The sequence below is a fragment of the Micropterus salmoides genome, unplaced genomic scaffold, assembly GCF_014851395.1.
Source record: "Micropterus salmoides isolate LMB-PRFRI ecotype aquatic unplaced genomic scaffold, ASM1485139v1 Ms_hic_scaffold_1, whole genome shotgun sequence".
Classification (NCBI taxonomy): Eukaryota; Metazoa; Chordata; class Actinopteri; order Centrarchiformes; family Centrarchidae; genus Micropterus; species Micropterus salmoides.
In genome coordinates, this window is record NW_024040040.1 from 38,525,919 (window position 1) to 38,540,255 (window position 14,337).

Consider the following 14,337-nt stretch of genomic DNA (forward strand, 5'->3'; position numbering starts at 1 on the left):
TTGTTTCTGTAAATCAATACAATGTGAAGCTGGAAAAGGTTTTGCAAATATATTCCAAATGTAAGAGCTGGCACTGCATACACTTCAGAAAACAAGTGTATAACAAAATCAAGTTTTTTAATCACATTTAAGAACAATTTAAACATTAGTAAAACAAATGGCTCTACAGCCAAATCAGATTAATCAAAGTTATTAAATTGATACTTCTACCTAATTTGGCTGTATTATAAGTCTTTGCTGGGAGAGAGATGCTCCCATAGCAGCTTCTGTGACAACATCTGAAGATATCTTAAACCCTATAGGTAACACAGTCAGAACTAACATATTTTTGAACAAAAACCTGGCCCAGTAATACTTTGGGAAAGTGCATCATGTACTGAAAATCACATTCACATGTACGAACACATGAGCAGGACTAGCTTTCACTCTGTCTAAACAAGGGAACATTCAAAGTTCTTCACTGATGTCAAAGTGTCTTTAAACGTGTGAACTAGCGAGAATCCAGCTTTGAGCTGAGAGATGTGCATTGTAGGAGGTTAACATTGCCTCCTTCACATAAAGGCACTTGACGATACTGGCACAGAATATGAGTTGGTTCTTGAAAGTTGGGGGGGTCGTTAAGAAAATTCCCGCGTGAACCGCAGGTGGAACTCGCAGATCTTCTGCAGTACGATCTTCAACTTCTCAGTAGAAGGCAAGATGGTCATCCTGGACAAAGGAAGAGGCAACAGCATGAGGGGCAGTTTCCCAGCAGTACTGTCAAAGATGTGGTTAAATCAGAAGCAATACTACACTTGAAGGCACTGAACTGAACTCCAAATTACTTTCATGACAACAAAACTTTTAAACTAACATTGAATCAGTAAAATACCCAGGACCATACAGAGATGGAACTGAGGCCGCCAGTTTAGCTGTACTGACCTGAAGTGGAAGGTTCCCTCTCTCTGGCCGAAGCCACTACCCGGTACCAGGCAGATACCCTCCTCCTCCAGCAGCCTCATACAGTAGACCATGTCTGGGACCTGGCCCTCCTCCTGTGGATGGAAACACACAAGTAAATCAGGGTGGTGTTCGTCAGTGAAGTAAGGCGTGTATGTGTGCAGTGCGGACCTTTGCCTTGTCGATGACCTTCTGAGGCAGAGTGATGCGGGGGAAGGTGTACATGGCCCCCTGCACAGGGTTACAGGTGATACCGGGTACCGTGTTGAAGACCTCCTCTGTTAGCCTGGCCTTCTCTGCTAAAGTTGCTAGCACAGCTGTCCGCTCCTGAATGGGAAGCAGAAGTTAAAGCTGTCAGGGGTGGAAGGTCACATGAATTCAAATCCGCAACAATATACAAAAACAAATAAAAAATTTTTTATGTGTTTTACATCTGATGCTGGATCAGCTGTGAAGGGGGGGTCTTTGAGAGGACCTGAGGGTCAGGCTGAACCTGCGCACAAGACTTGCTGACCTCACACCAACAAAAACGATTGGTGTGTTCACATGCTCCACATTTAACTCATAAAAATCAATATATTTCCCAAGTTTATCACTGCCAGCAAAGTGTAAATATCAGTACTAGTTTAATACACGATTATTTCCCCAACTTTATGGCTGAATTGGTGTACAACACATTGTGGGATGATCGTTGCTTTAAAGGATAAAACTGGTTGACTTCTCCACATTTTGGACAACACAGGTTGTCTTTGGAGAAGCCGTTCAAATGGGATGGAACATTATTGAATCTGGTTTTGATGTGGACTTCAGACAATCCAACTGTCGGACTGAACCCAGTGATTATCAGGCTTCTCTCCTCCTTGTGGCCAATGGAGGCACGACAACATGCAGCCTACCACCTAAGGCACCCAACACCCTGAACTACTCTGTCAATCAGTCTCCAACAATGCTTGTTTCAGTGTAAACTACACCCTCTGCAGGCAGGAGGGAGTAGTACATCTATTCCTTCAGTCCTGCTGTCAGACATACAGTCAAACATACGCCAAGTTTAAAGGGGAAGTAAAAGACACTTGTGTCCTTGCCTTCACCTAAACATGGCTCTGTGATGCAGACCCGGACTCGGACCGGTCACCGCAGATCACCGGCAAAAACCGAGGAGGAACTGTGTGCTTCTACGTAAACAAATGGTACTGTAACACTGTTGTGTTCAGAGAGAATACATGTACTACAGATGTGGAATTATTGACCTTTTCTCTCCGCCCCTTTTACTTGCCTCGTGAATTTCATTCACCCACGATCCAATGCCACAGCTGCTGCCCAGCTGATCACTGATGTCACGCATAAATTGGAAACATCTGCCCAGAGGCATCCAGGTTTATCCTGGGAGATTTTAATCACTGCAATCTAAAAAAAAAAAAACTTTGAGGACATATGAACAATATGTGACTTGAACTGAAATTGTAAGTCTGTATATTAGAGGGGACCTCAGGACAGGTATAAAATCAATGGCATCAATTAATCAGTCTTCCTGTGAGACCAAGCAGGTCACGGAAAACATCAACTATAATACCTGTACCGAAATCCAATAATCCAACATAACTGAAAGAATTCGGACCAGTTGCATTAACATCACTTGTGATAAAAGATTTCGAGAAAATACTGAAAGATGAAATTGTCTCCCTAATCGATGGCAAACTAGATCCACTACAATTTGCCTCTCAAGCTGGGAAAGGTGTGGATGACTCTAAGATCTTCATTTTAGACAGATTATACAAGCACCTTGAAAAAAAGCAAATCACATGTAAGACTTGTATTTGCTGATGTTTCTTCAGCTTTTAACAAGATGAAGCCTCATATTTTAATTGAGCGACTTGCCTCTTATTTTAATCTACCTGATCAGATTTTATTGTTGCTCTTAGACTCCAGCAGGTATTTGTGAATGGCCACATGTCCAGTATCATCACTTCAAACACAGGTTCTCCGCAGGGCTGTGTCCTTTGTGCTTAGCTCTTTATTATGTACACAGATAACTGCAGGACTTCCAACAGGGTAGCTATCTTGTAAAATTTTCTGATGACACTGCCCTACTGTCACTTCTTCAGGGGGCTCAATCGGGTCATGGGAGTGCCTTATCAGCATTTGTGAAGTGGTGTGATGATAACTACCTACCTTCATGTGACAAAACATAGTACAAAATAGGTAGGGGGCTACGCCGTCAATTTGAAGTATAAATTGCACTTAAGGAGTTAATCATTGATTTTAGGAAGAACAGTTTTAACCCAGAAGCCAGCATTATTCATGGTGAAAATGTTGAAATTGTAGAGACGCATAAGTACTTAGGAACCATGTTTGACTCCAACCTCAAGTTTGACAAAGACAAAGAGTCTATCGCTAAGCGGGGACAGCATAGAATCCACTTGATGCGGAAGCTAAATTATTTTAATGTTTCCCAGAGTATCTTATGTAACGTTTATTATTCGTTTATTGAAAGTCTTTAAACATTTTCTTCTATCTGCTGGTTTTATGGATTGTCTGTGAAGGACAAGAATAGCCTCTGCAGCATTGTTAAAATCTGCTCCAAGATTATTGGAGTTCAGCAGACAGACCTGAGCATTTCCATGAACATGGTCTTAGTCAGGAATTCTGTTTAATGCCCTCAGGACGGCGCTACCTCGCCCCCCAAGAAAAATGAACAAATGCATGCAAATTATTTTATTCCCTCTGCCATCAGGCTTTTAAATACTGCTGACAGCAGCAACTAGACATGTGCCAGGCGTAAACCTCTGTATGTATTTACTTAATATTTATTATCCATTTATCTATAAGGGTGGCTGTGGCTCAGGAGGTGGAGCGGTTTGCCCATTCATCAGAAGGTCGGCGGTTCAATCCCAAATTGCCCCTGGTGGCTGTTCCGCCAGTGTATGAGTGTGAATGTTAGTTTCTGTTTGAGCACTTAGGATCAGTGAATGGTGAATGCAGATGTAGTGTAAAAGTGCTTTGAGTGGTCGAAAATGCTATACGGAGCGTTTATTTATCTTCTTGAATTATGGTCCCTGCATTATGACCTGTGTGTTTGCTGCTTTGTTCTGGTGCCCAAATGCAATTGATTGTTGTCTTTTTGCCTTGTTTGATAAAACTGAATTGCCCTATTAAGTTGTTTGAAGTATTCCAAATACAACCAAAGTCTCAGATACAATCCATGATATATGGATACATCCTTCTGCTGGGGTGACTGGTATGCTGGCGCAAGGCCAGGGGCCTGTACACGAAGCAGGATTTGAGCTTATCCAGGTAACTTCGGGGTCAACCCTGGGTTTTCAGTACCACAAAAGTGGTTCACTTCTTACCGGGGTAGATCGCCATGGCAACTTTTGCTGAACTGCTAACCTGCTCCGGAGAGGTTCCAAATAAGAGATCAACCCTATGAAAACGCCCCCTACTGACCAATCAGCTCTCTTGAAAAATGACATCACCATCTGTAGGAAATCCCACAGACTGTTTTATAGGCTGCTTTATGTTTGCTGCGGTGATGTGGAGAAACTCTTGTAGGCTAAAGCCATATCATCCTACGGAGACTGATTAAAGGCCTTAGGCGATTGTTGCCTACAGGTTTTTACAGTAAGCCTACTTACTTGCTTTGAAATTTGTTTAATATTTTTTATTTGCTCCCAGTCCGTTTCACACAGCCTGTCGCAGCCATTACAATAAATGGGTTTCATTGTTCTTATGTTAGGCTGAATATTATGAGTAGTTTGGTAGGGATATTTAAATACTAAATTTTTTTTTGAACGTAGGCTATCTATTTTAGGTTAGTAGCTTTCATATAGGCCTATTACAGAGACTGGTCATGTAGCCTACCTCCTCACCATTTGCGATGTGGGCGCAGGTAATGAAGTGAGTTTTCAGCAGCCTAAATGTTGAGATTCAGTCTTTCAACCACTATTTGAGCACATTTTATGGCATGAATGGAGTTTTCGTTTCATTGCTTTATGAAGTTAATTTAGGACAATGTTTGGAACACTTTTGAGTGTGTTAAATAAATTAATCTAATTTTTGAAGTGACGAGCAGTTTTTTAAAGTGAGGTGGAACGGTCCGTGTCTTTTAATGTGGAAACGCCGACACAGCCGAGCTGAAAGAATAAGGCTGATATTTTCATACAGCTCATAAGAACATATCAAATCAACGCAATATTATAGACCACGCCTGTTCATTTAGGCATTCACACTGTCTGCGAATTTTTGTCTCCCTGCATTGGTCAGCTGCAGCTGTGCTACTTAGACTAGGCCCATGTCACATTTCTTTAGTGTTACAGTTTGCTCATTTGTAAAATATGCCACTCTGCTGCCAGTAGACTTGTTCACGTCTGCGATTGGTCATCTGCTGCCAACACCGCCTCTTTTATGTGAACGGGCTCACGGCCGGATTGGGAAACCCTGGGTTGAGTTACCGAGTTCATAACCAGCTTCGTGGTACCGCTGATCCCGACCGCGATTGTTAGGGTTAGTTAAGCCAGATAACTGAAAGACATCTTGGGTATGTTGAACTCGCTTCGTGGTACAGGCCCCTGGTGTGCTGGTTGCTATAGGCTGTAATCAAATCTCTTGCTAGGCCAGTCATGCAAGTAGATGCAGCTACAAAGACAAACTCATATAACTCATGGACACACTATTGTCCATCCTCCTTCCTTGACTACACAATGCTTCCACTTCATCTCAAACCTCTTTTCTCCTCTTTAAGTTGTAAAACATCTCTAAAGTATATATTATGTTCTAACAGAAACAACTAAACACACGTAGTAGCAATGAATTCACAGAATGTACAGAATTCAAAAGCTGATTATTCACAACCTACTGAGTGTCGTGTGAGGAGTTCAAATTCAGCTCACTCCGTACAGGCTTTATGTGAATGGATGGCGTGGTGTTTACATAAGTCATATGGGTGTGTTTTTCAGACCTTCATAAACGTGGTGTAGGAGGGCTCATCGGGCTGCGGGGGGTTGACCACCAAGTCCAGGAGAGCCTGTCCGGGGATGGGGGGGCACAGACGCACCGACACCAGTTTGGTGAGCTGGGCCTTCACCTCGGGGTCCATGTTAATCACCTCCATGTAGCCTCCACGGAATCCACACCTGATAAGCGCAAACAGAGGAAAGGAGTAAGTTAAACACAAAGTATACTCTGCAACAGGAGCTTACGTCTTAGAAGTAACAACTGTAAGAGTCATTTGAGTATAAATATACAAGATAACCTGATGTATGATGTGTGTGTAGCTACTCACTCTCCCATGTAGCATTTGGAGGTGGAGTGGAAGGAGGCCATCTCCACTATACTGGAGTACTCTGGTCCCATCTCAAACAACACCTTCTTAAAGGAGTGAAACTTACAGCCCTCTGCATACACATTATCCTGGTAGACCTAAAATGGGAAAACACATCATTATGCATATTAAAAAAAACAAAACAATGAAAAGGCATGTGCACATATCACTGATACTGTATTTAACTTATGTACATGATTATGTATATATGCCCTTATGTACAATTAAATAAGGTATGTCACCATTTTCAAAAAAAGAATTTTATTAAATATTTTGGAAACCACTTCATGTATTCGCTCATCAACAAGGACGACTGAAAGGTACATTTTTGTTATTGTTTATTATGTTTTGCTGATCACTCTTTTGTGTAAACACGTGAGGGGGGACGGAAAATTGGTTGGTGGCGCTGCTCTGTGTGTGGGTAGAAAAAAGATAATTATAATTCTGGTCATATGCCGAAAAGTGATGTGAAAGCAGGACGGCAGCCTCTTTTGGTATCACTAGTTTTGTTCTTGAAGACAGAGGAAACAGAGTGAAAAACCTCTGAATTGAGGAAATAACACTGGGGTATAATTACTTCATCAGCCATCAGGAAGAGATGCTCCTCCTTAGCAAATCGGATCACATCTTCAATGCACTGTCTGCTCTGGACCTGACCTATCACAGGGGACAACCATGGTTTCATGATGTAAATCAAACGACAAACTTACAAACTTTCCAGCAACTCTTTTGTCTCAAACACAAACTACCATCGCCAGACGTACCGGTGGGGTTTCCAGGGTTGATGATGCAGAGGACCCGGGGATTGCAGTGCTTCCTGGCTTCATTGAGGGCTCTCCTGAGCTCTATAACATCCAGACTCCAACACTTCTCCTCGTCCAGGTAGTAACTGATCTGCACGGCGCCCAGGTCTGCCAGGGCGGCTGAGTACAGAGGATACTGGGGAATAGAGATCATCACTCCTGTACGGTCGCGACCCTCGCCACACACCAGCAACTTCAGCATGGTCTGAGATTAGGAAGGGTAGGCAGGAGAAGAGAGGGTGAGTAGAAAACACAACAGAGGGGGCAGTGCTGAAGAAAGGATGAAAGTTGAGAGGGTAGGATTAATTACAGCAGACGATATTTGGAAAAAATGTGCAGTATGTAAACTGTCAGAATGGTCCCTTTAATGTCAGAAAAGCAGTTACAGTATCTAATAAGGAAGGTAGCTGTACAACCAATCAGCTCTGGTGATTTAGCATCCAGACAACTAATTAATCTGACAAGAATTATCTACTTTATGTACTTTATGACAGCAGAGTAAACATAAGCACCTCCACTGGTTTGCCATAATGTCCCAGTTTCAAAGCAGGCAACAGTAGGTCATTTGGTAGTAGGGATGAGTATTTTAAGTAATGTTTATTTTCGAGTACTTGCATTCAATTATTTGAGTACGGGAGTACTGGATTAAAAAAATAAAAATCTACTGTAGGAATTGGGTCTGAAATGAACACCCAAATAAAAATTTGCGGGTAGGGGTCACATTTCATGAGCTGTACAAGAGTGTAGAGATCAGCCTGTAATGAAAATCCATAGACAAACTTTGAGATTTCCTGTTATCTGACGCCGCTGTTTTCTCCCTGTGCTTAATGCGCAAATGGTTAATCATCAAACTAGTTGTTCTTGAACACAAAAGTTTAACATTACATAGCTTGCACTGCACAGACTGGTTGCCAATCTGCCTGTGATGTTAGACTGAGTTATGTCTGAAAACGTTGAACGCTATCTGCCCTTTACACAAGGCTGGCTGATATGGCCAAAAGTGTTATCACGATGTGGTTTTAAACTATTCATTGTGGTCAGAACATGATGCTTCATGCCAAATAATGGATCACTTAACACGTTTTAGGTAGAACATTCAAAACAATTAATGATAATGATATGATTCGTTTTTCCAACAAATATGCATGAGTAAAAATAAGTAAAATGTTTTTTGAAGTCCTTTTTCCTCAACAAAGTAAATATCTTAAGAGAAAAATGTAGCTGCTAATTTGTTCATGATCCCAATGAATTAAATCAAACATTTATTGGACATTTGATATATAGTTATTGAGGGAAATTATATCACAATAATTATCATTGTTGTTTTATTGCCCAGCCCCACCTTTACATGCCTATCCCTATTCAGTAGCCTGATTAGGTTGCATACCACTGGAGAACGCTGTATTGACAGTGACAAAGGTCTTCGGGTGGAGTAAGGTCACACATGTGCAAAGTACAGCCAAGTGTATAATTAACAGAAGCTGAGTAAACAACAGATTCATTGGCCAGTCCATGTCATCGGTGCCGGATTAAGGCAAAATGCCTGAACTACAGTAGGTCAGCACTTTTCTGCAGGAGAGACAATAAAATGTGAAACCGTACCACGATGGCATCACTGGCCCCAGTAGAGAGGTAGATATTGTCAGGGTTGGAGGAGATTCCACCATCTCTCTTCTCTATGTAGCGCGACACATCCTGACGGATGCACTCAATGCCCTGGCTCGCACTGTAGGCCCCTTGAAAACATTAAAATGACCTTTGAGTCTAACAGAACATACTACATCGATCAGTTGATGCTCTGTTTAAATAGTGTACAGACTCAGCTGTCCAAAGAAATTATTAATGAGTAGGAAAATGGAGGCGATATAAATGTGGATTGGCGGAGTGAGGGGGAGTTGTCTGACCTATACTGTGACCTCCGCAGGCCTGGAGAATACGCCGCGCTCTGTTCTTGGCGTCCTCTGGAAACTTGTTGTCTTCTAAGAGTTCAGGGTAAGAACACAGAGCCATGACCTGAGAGAGGTGGACAGAAAAATCACAACAAACCTCACATTAACAAGCATTCCTCACACTTTCAGTCTCTACGATGTAGTCCAGTTTAGCGTTTCATTACAATGAGGAAACTGAAAACTGTACAGAGTGGTCCTACCTGTCTGAAAAATGTGATTGGTTTCTGACCCATAGCGTGGGCGTCACCTATGTTAGCCTTGATGACTTCTGTGAAAGGCTTCTTGACTCCCTGGAAAGATAAAGAAATAACAATCAAGCCTCTGGGCAGAAATTAAGAAATAGGTGTTGAAAATTACTGAGACAGTGTAAAGAGAGAACCTGTGACTTCCTGTTATCTCTCACATGTAGTGACATCACTTCAACAACCAGGATGTGTCTGGACACGTAAGTAAGGAGTAACTGGGAAGGAGCACTGAAGACTTCTTTCGGCGCTTATTTTGCACACCTACATTAGTTTCCCCAAGCTATAAATTTCATTTACTGATAGTGGCTGCAAGCCTCAGACATTCCTCCCTCCAACAGCTTTTCAGATCATTAAAGGTTATTATGATAAGGAACACCACACATTATTTGAGCCTCGAATTGTCCCTCACAATACAATTAAAAATATTAATAACTACATGACTTGTCCCACTCATCTGCGTTGTAACCACCTGATGGCTACGCATGCAAATCAAACCACGGACACTTGTATTCATCTCACACATGCATCTTCCCTCATTAGCACCCTTTTGTTTTAGAAAGACCCTGGCACAGAGTCTGGATTGGCTTGTGGAGCAGGAAGTGACACAACCCCCACAAGCTTTTCTGGTTAAACCATGTGCTCCTTCTACCAACTCAATATTCATCTTCATTGAATCAGCAAGTCCTTCATCTTCTGCTCTTTGACCTAATTGGACCTGTGAACTCTGGTTTGGTGCCTGTAAGTCTGTTTGCTGGTCCCAACATGCTGCAGCTGTTGCCGTTTATCAGATGAGGTAATGTGACAATGGATGTCCCCTGTTACTGTTAAGCATGGGCAAAACAATAAGGTTTAAGTAGATATTGTGATAATCATGAGGAGTTTGCACATTAAAAAAATCACATCATTAAACTAAAAGTCATTAAATTTAACTGCATGCTGATGTGAAATGTGATGGAACAACATCAAACAAAACTTAAAGTGTGCAATAACATTATTTGAAATGTTTAGAAATTCATATTGTCAGAGGTGTAGAATAGAAACTGAATTTCAACTTGGACAGCATAATCATGTTCCTCATATTCTACTCAAAGAACAATGGTAAATGTTTGACGTTACACAGCTCTCCCTTTAACCCACCGCTTCTCTTGCTGTAGAGTACAGAAGAAGTGCCTGGCTCAATGAAACACATCCAAATCTGGACTTTCATGTACAGGTTCAGACACTGCAAGGAGGATTAGTTTTAAAAACCCTTTTCAAGTCAAGTCAAAGTTGCACAAAGCAGAGATACAAAAGCACACAAAAATGTCAAATGATTGACAGAGAAGTGCCAGAAAAAACAACAAAAAGAACACCCGCCTGGGTGGAACCCGTGTGTCTCTGTTCATTCGTTTTAAAAGCTTCTTGGGAAAATGTTCTCTTCTGCCAGCCTGTGATGTGATATAACGCTCTTTGCCAAAACCTACCTTAGAAAGATGGGTGGATGCCAACATGTCTTGGTGGTTATCAAATTGCTATTATCTTTTCATTAAGGTATACCAGCAGAAAGCTGGTGCTCTCATTACAACAGAACTGTAGTCACACGGAGGCTTATAGCCACTTCACAACATTTCCCATTCTTAATATAAGTGGACTATGGAGTGGTAATACACTCCATAATACTACACAGGCCAGCCATTTATCATCATGTCTTCAATGCCACTCTGGAGAGTTCGAACAGCAAACCAATAAAACACTTTTGGTTTTCCTTTGTCACACTGAATCTCTACATAACATGAATACACTCATGCACTACAATGCAATATGTTATATAATAGATTAAACACACATCCTTGTCATTATCAAGCATGTTCTACATGAACAAATACCAGGGAAAAGGCCTCCAAGGGCACAGGATCCTTTTGAGTCAATATTATCATTGCTATGTCCTTGTGAGGCCTACAAGGTTCTTTGGGTTGGCGTTAAGTCCGATGGGAGCTTTTTTGAAATCTAAATAACTGGAAGCATCACGTCCCCTTTTAAGTCTAAGTCCATGCCTCCTTCTCGAGCAACAAAGAGGCTGCTGTTCTCGGAGAAAGAGAGGAGCCAGTCGGTTCCCCCTGGCTCAGCGCTGCGTTCTCCTGCTCACTCAGCACCAGGCACTGATTATTACACAGGACGGACCAGTGAACCAGGCCAAGAAACGCCATGGGCCATCGGACCTGAATGGAGCCTGGCCTTAATTCACATTTCACTTAGTCTTATGATATAATCTGAAATTGGCGTCCCTCTAACAGCGTTCAGTCATGCTAGAGTAATTGGAACTGCTCTATCTAAAGCAAACTGATAACCGCAGCAGCTTCGCTCACATGATTTATCAAATTCCGTACTATTTCTAACAGTATGATAACTGAGATGAAAACAACCCTCCAAATTTACTCAAGAGGGGAATAGAAGAAATGTATGGGGGGGGGGGGGGGGGGTGAATAAGAAATTTTCTGTGATGTAACAAACAAGCCTGAATTAGATTACTGCAGTGAGAGCACGGTCATGCCAGATGTCTGGGTAAGGATTTATAAGGGTCATCGCCACACCAGCGCTTGCATGCACAAAAACACACACTTGCATAAAATCTGCTGAGCCGTCAGGAAAAGTGTTCCAGTCACAGATCTGACAGGAAGCAACCCCACAAATGACTGGGCAACTGCAGTGATGCAAACCCTCCTGACCGCTCAGAACTCCTGGATTTCACACAGCTTTCGCATGAATTTGCTTAACATGTGAAAATAAACAGGAAAGAGGAGACTTGCTTTTCCGAACATCCTTTTCTCAGGAAAAACACTTGTCAACACACAAATGGGAGCATGTCATGTTGACCTAACACACTACTTGCATATCATATAAAGCAGGTTTGTCTACACTAATGTTAATAAAATTTCTCTGTCTCTTCTGGTCTTTTGATTTGACCTGTCTAACAAAATAAACAAGAGTTGCAGCAAATGATTCTTGTTGTCTCAGTCAAACACTGACCATTAGATTTGTTTTTTTTTCCTCATTTTATAAGTGAGGAAAAACAAGTGGACTACCAAGAACTAGGGCACTTTTGGCAGAACTGGGGCTGCTTGTAATGACCCTCCTTGCAGATAAACTGGGCCCCACAGCTGCGGTTCCCTCCAATGAACTCTCGTCTGTGGGGAGGAGGGAGGTTTGCAAACCCAGGGACACAAAGGAGGACTGAGAATGTAATGTACCCTCTCGTCTTACATATTAACACTCCACCAAAGGCTAGAACAGAACGAAACGTACTAAAAGCCGGCTAGACCTGTCCCCTCTAGCTAATTCCGTGTCTTTTGAAGATGATTACTGCAGAGGAGAGGGTTGCATTAGGGCTTTTAAAATACTCCTGTTCAACCTTGTCCTTCCTTAAAGAACAGTGACACCAGAGCAGAATATGATTTGAGCTGCAGTTTGGCAGAAGCAGTGTAAAAGCTGACCTACGGTGTATGTCCTGTCTGCCGCCGTCCAAGGCAGGCTTATTCATATGGGCTACCTACTTCTCTTTCCTCTCTCTTCAATTTCTCACCATATCTTCAGGAAACAGGACAAGGAAATAACTTTTTATTTTGCTCACTGTCCACATTAGCTGGTGTGTCCCTAAATGCACCGAGAGGCACTTTTAATATTTTTAGGAGCTGCAGTGTTTTTTGAGAACAGGTGAATTTCCAAAAGGTGTCTGAAACAAAAGATAAAAGAATCTGCTCTAGGCAAAAATGACTTGTATGGCTGTTGGCTGAAGCATAGGGCTTAAGCCTAGTAAATACAAATTGTGAAATCGTGTGTGGGGGAGAGGATAATGGTATGTAGCCTACAGCTGTTGAAATGGTTCAACAGCTGTAGGCTACATACCATTATCAATTTGTATTTACTAGGCCTATAACCGCTTTTACCCTCATGAATATAAGCAATAATCCCAAAATATGGTGTCACATTAAAACGTCAACAGTGATATTATTAAAATTAACAAAACAACTTTTCATAACTTCACCTAAATTCCCAGTCACCACTACTGTAATATGAACCCTCTTTTCTTTGTTTCCTCCTGCATGATCAAACTCCGGTCCGCGTTGCACTCCCCCAAACATGACTTGACTTTACCTCTTTCAGCTCCTTTTCTATCTGCATCGCCCGCTGGACTATGGGACCACGGACCGCGTACTCAACCCGCCTCACATTGGGGTTCATGTTGTCCAAAGTCAGCACCTTGCCCCGGCACGGGCCCCCGTTCACCGCTTGCTGGGACATTTTTTCTTACTATCACGCGCACGGCGCTGGACACTTGACTGATATCTGAAACACAGAAGAAGACAGTCAAGAAGAAATATCAAGAATGAACAGAAATCCCGTTACGGTAACTGTACACGAGCAGATAAAACTTATCAGCTGTTACCAGTTGATCTACAAGGCGATTTACTTTCCCTCCAGCTCCTCTGAGCTCCAACTCACAGCTCGCGCTGTTCATATTCCCACCCGGCCGCCCCGCCTTCGCTCGCGCCTGCTCATGGTTGGCTGGATTTCTTCACTGACTTTGGCTTGGGCGCCTTCACGTGCTGTCGGGAAAAAAACGTTACCCGAGGGGGTAAGTAACAGAACAGCCTACAAATGTTTTGTAGTGGTGTAAGAGGTATTTTATAAGCTAAAGTAAAAATAAAAACTATTATTACAATAGCTGCATTCAAACAAAACTTCAAACCTGCTAAACAGGCTCATCCACAAAGTTCACTAGCTGGCCGCTAACTTTCTGTCTGCTGTAGCTGGAAACAAGATTCAAGAGAGTGGTGACTGAATCAAAACAGTAAAGTAGTTAGTGTTACTGTTTTGAGGCTCTTCTACAGCAAAATGATCCAAGTTGCCTTTGAGTAAATGAACGTCTCATAAACACAAACACTAAGCTTTACATTTAAGGCTTTGTCACATAAGGGTGTGTATTTTACAATACTGCTTGGGTTTGTTGGTCTTGCAAGGGGTCATGGTCCATGAGCCTTTAATCAGTCATGTGCCTTGCATTATGAACAAGGAGATTTTAGAGAAAGACCCTTGGACTGCAAAAG

The 14,337-nt window shown here is 42.1% G+C and overlaps 1 protein-coding gene across 2 annotated transcripts; it reads right to left on the reverse strand.

The window, feature by feature from the left end:
* Nucleotides 1–35: 35 nt before the first annotated feature.
* Nucleotides 36–13,792, reverse strand: si:ch211-217a12.1 (alanine aminotransferase 2-like). 2 transcript variants are annotated; one of them, XM_038726599.1, is made up of 12 exons: nt 13,677–13,789; nt 13,385–13,576; nt 9,209–9,298; nt 8,964–9,072; nt 8,662–8,795; nt 7,021–7,264; nt 6,834–6,913; nt 6,218–6,354; nt 5,894–6,068; nt 1,111–1,266; nt 922–1,034; nt 36–708 (listed from the first exon to the last, which is right to left on the reverse strand). In XM_038726599.1, exons 2-12 carry the CDS (start codon nt 13,529–13,531, stop codon nt 618–620), a joined length of 1,476 nt encoding a protein of 491 aa, XP_038582527.1. In that variant the 5' UTR covers nt 13,532–13,576; nt 13,677–13,789; the 3' UTR covers nt 36–617. The 2 variants fall into 2 exon arrangements, with proteins under 2 accessions (XP_038582527.1, XP_038582529.1); XM_038726601.1 differs by lacking the exons at nt 36–708; nt 922–1,034 and adding an exon at nt 2,213–2,343 and having other exon boundaries at nt 1,133–1,266; nt 13,677–13,792.
* Between the last annotated feature and the right edge of the window lie 545 nt (nt 13,793–14,337).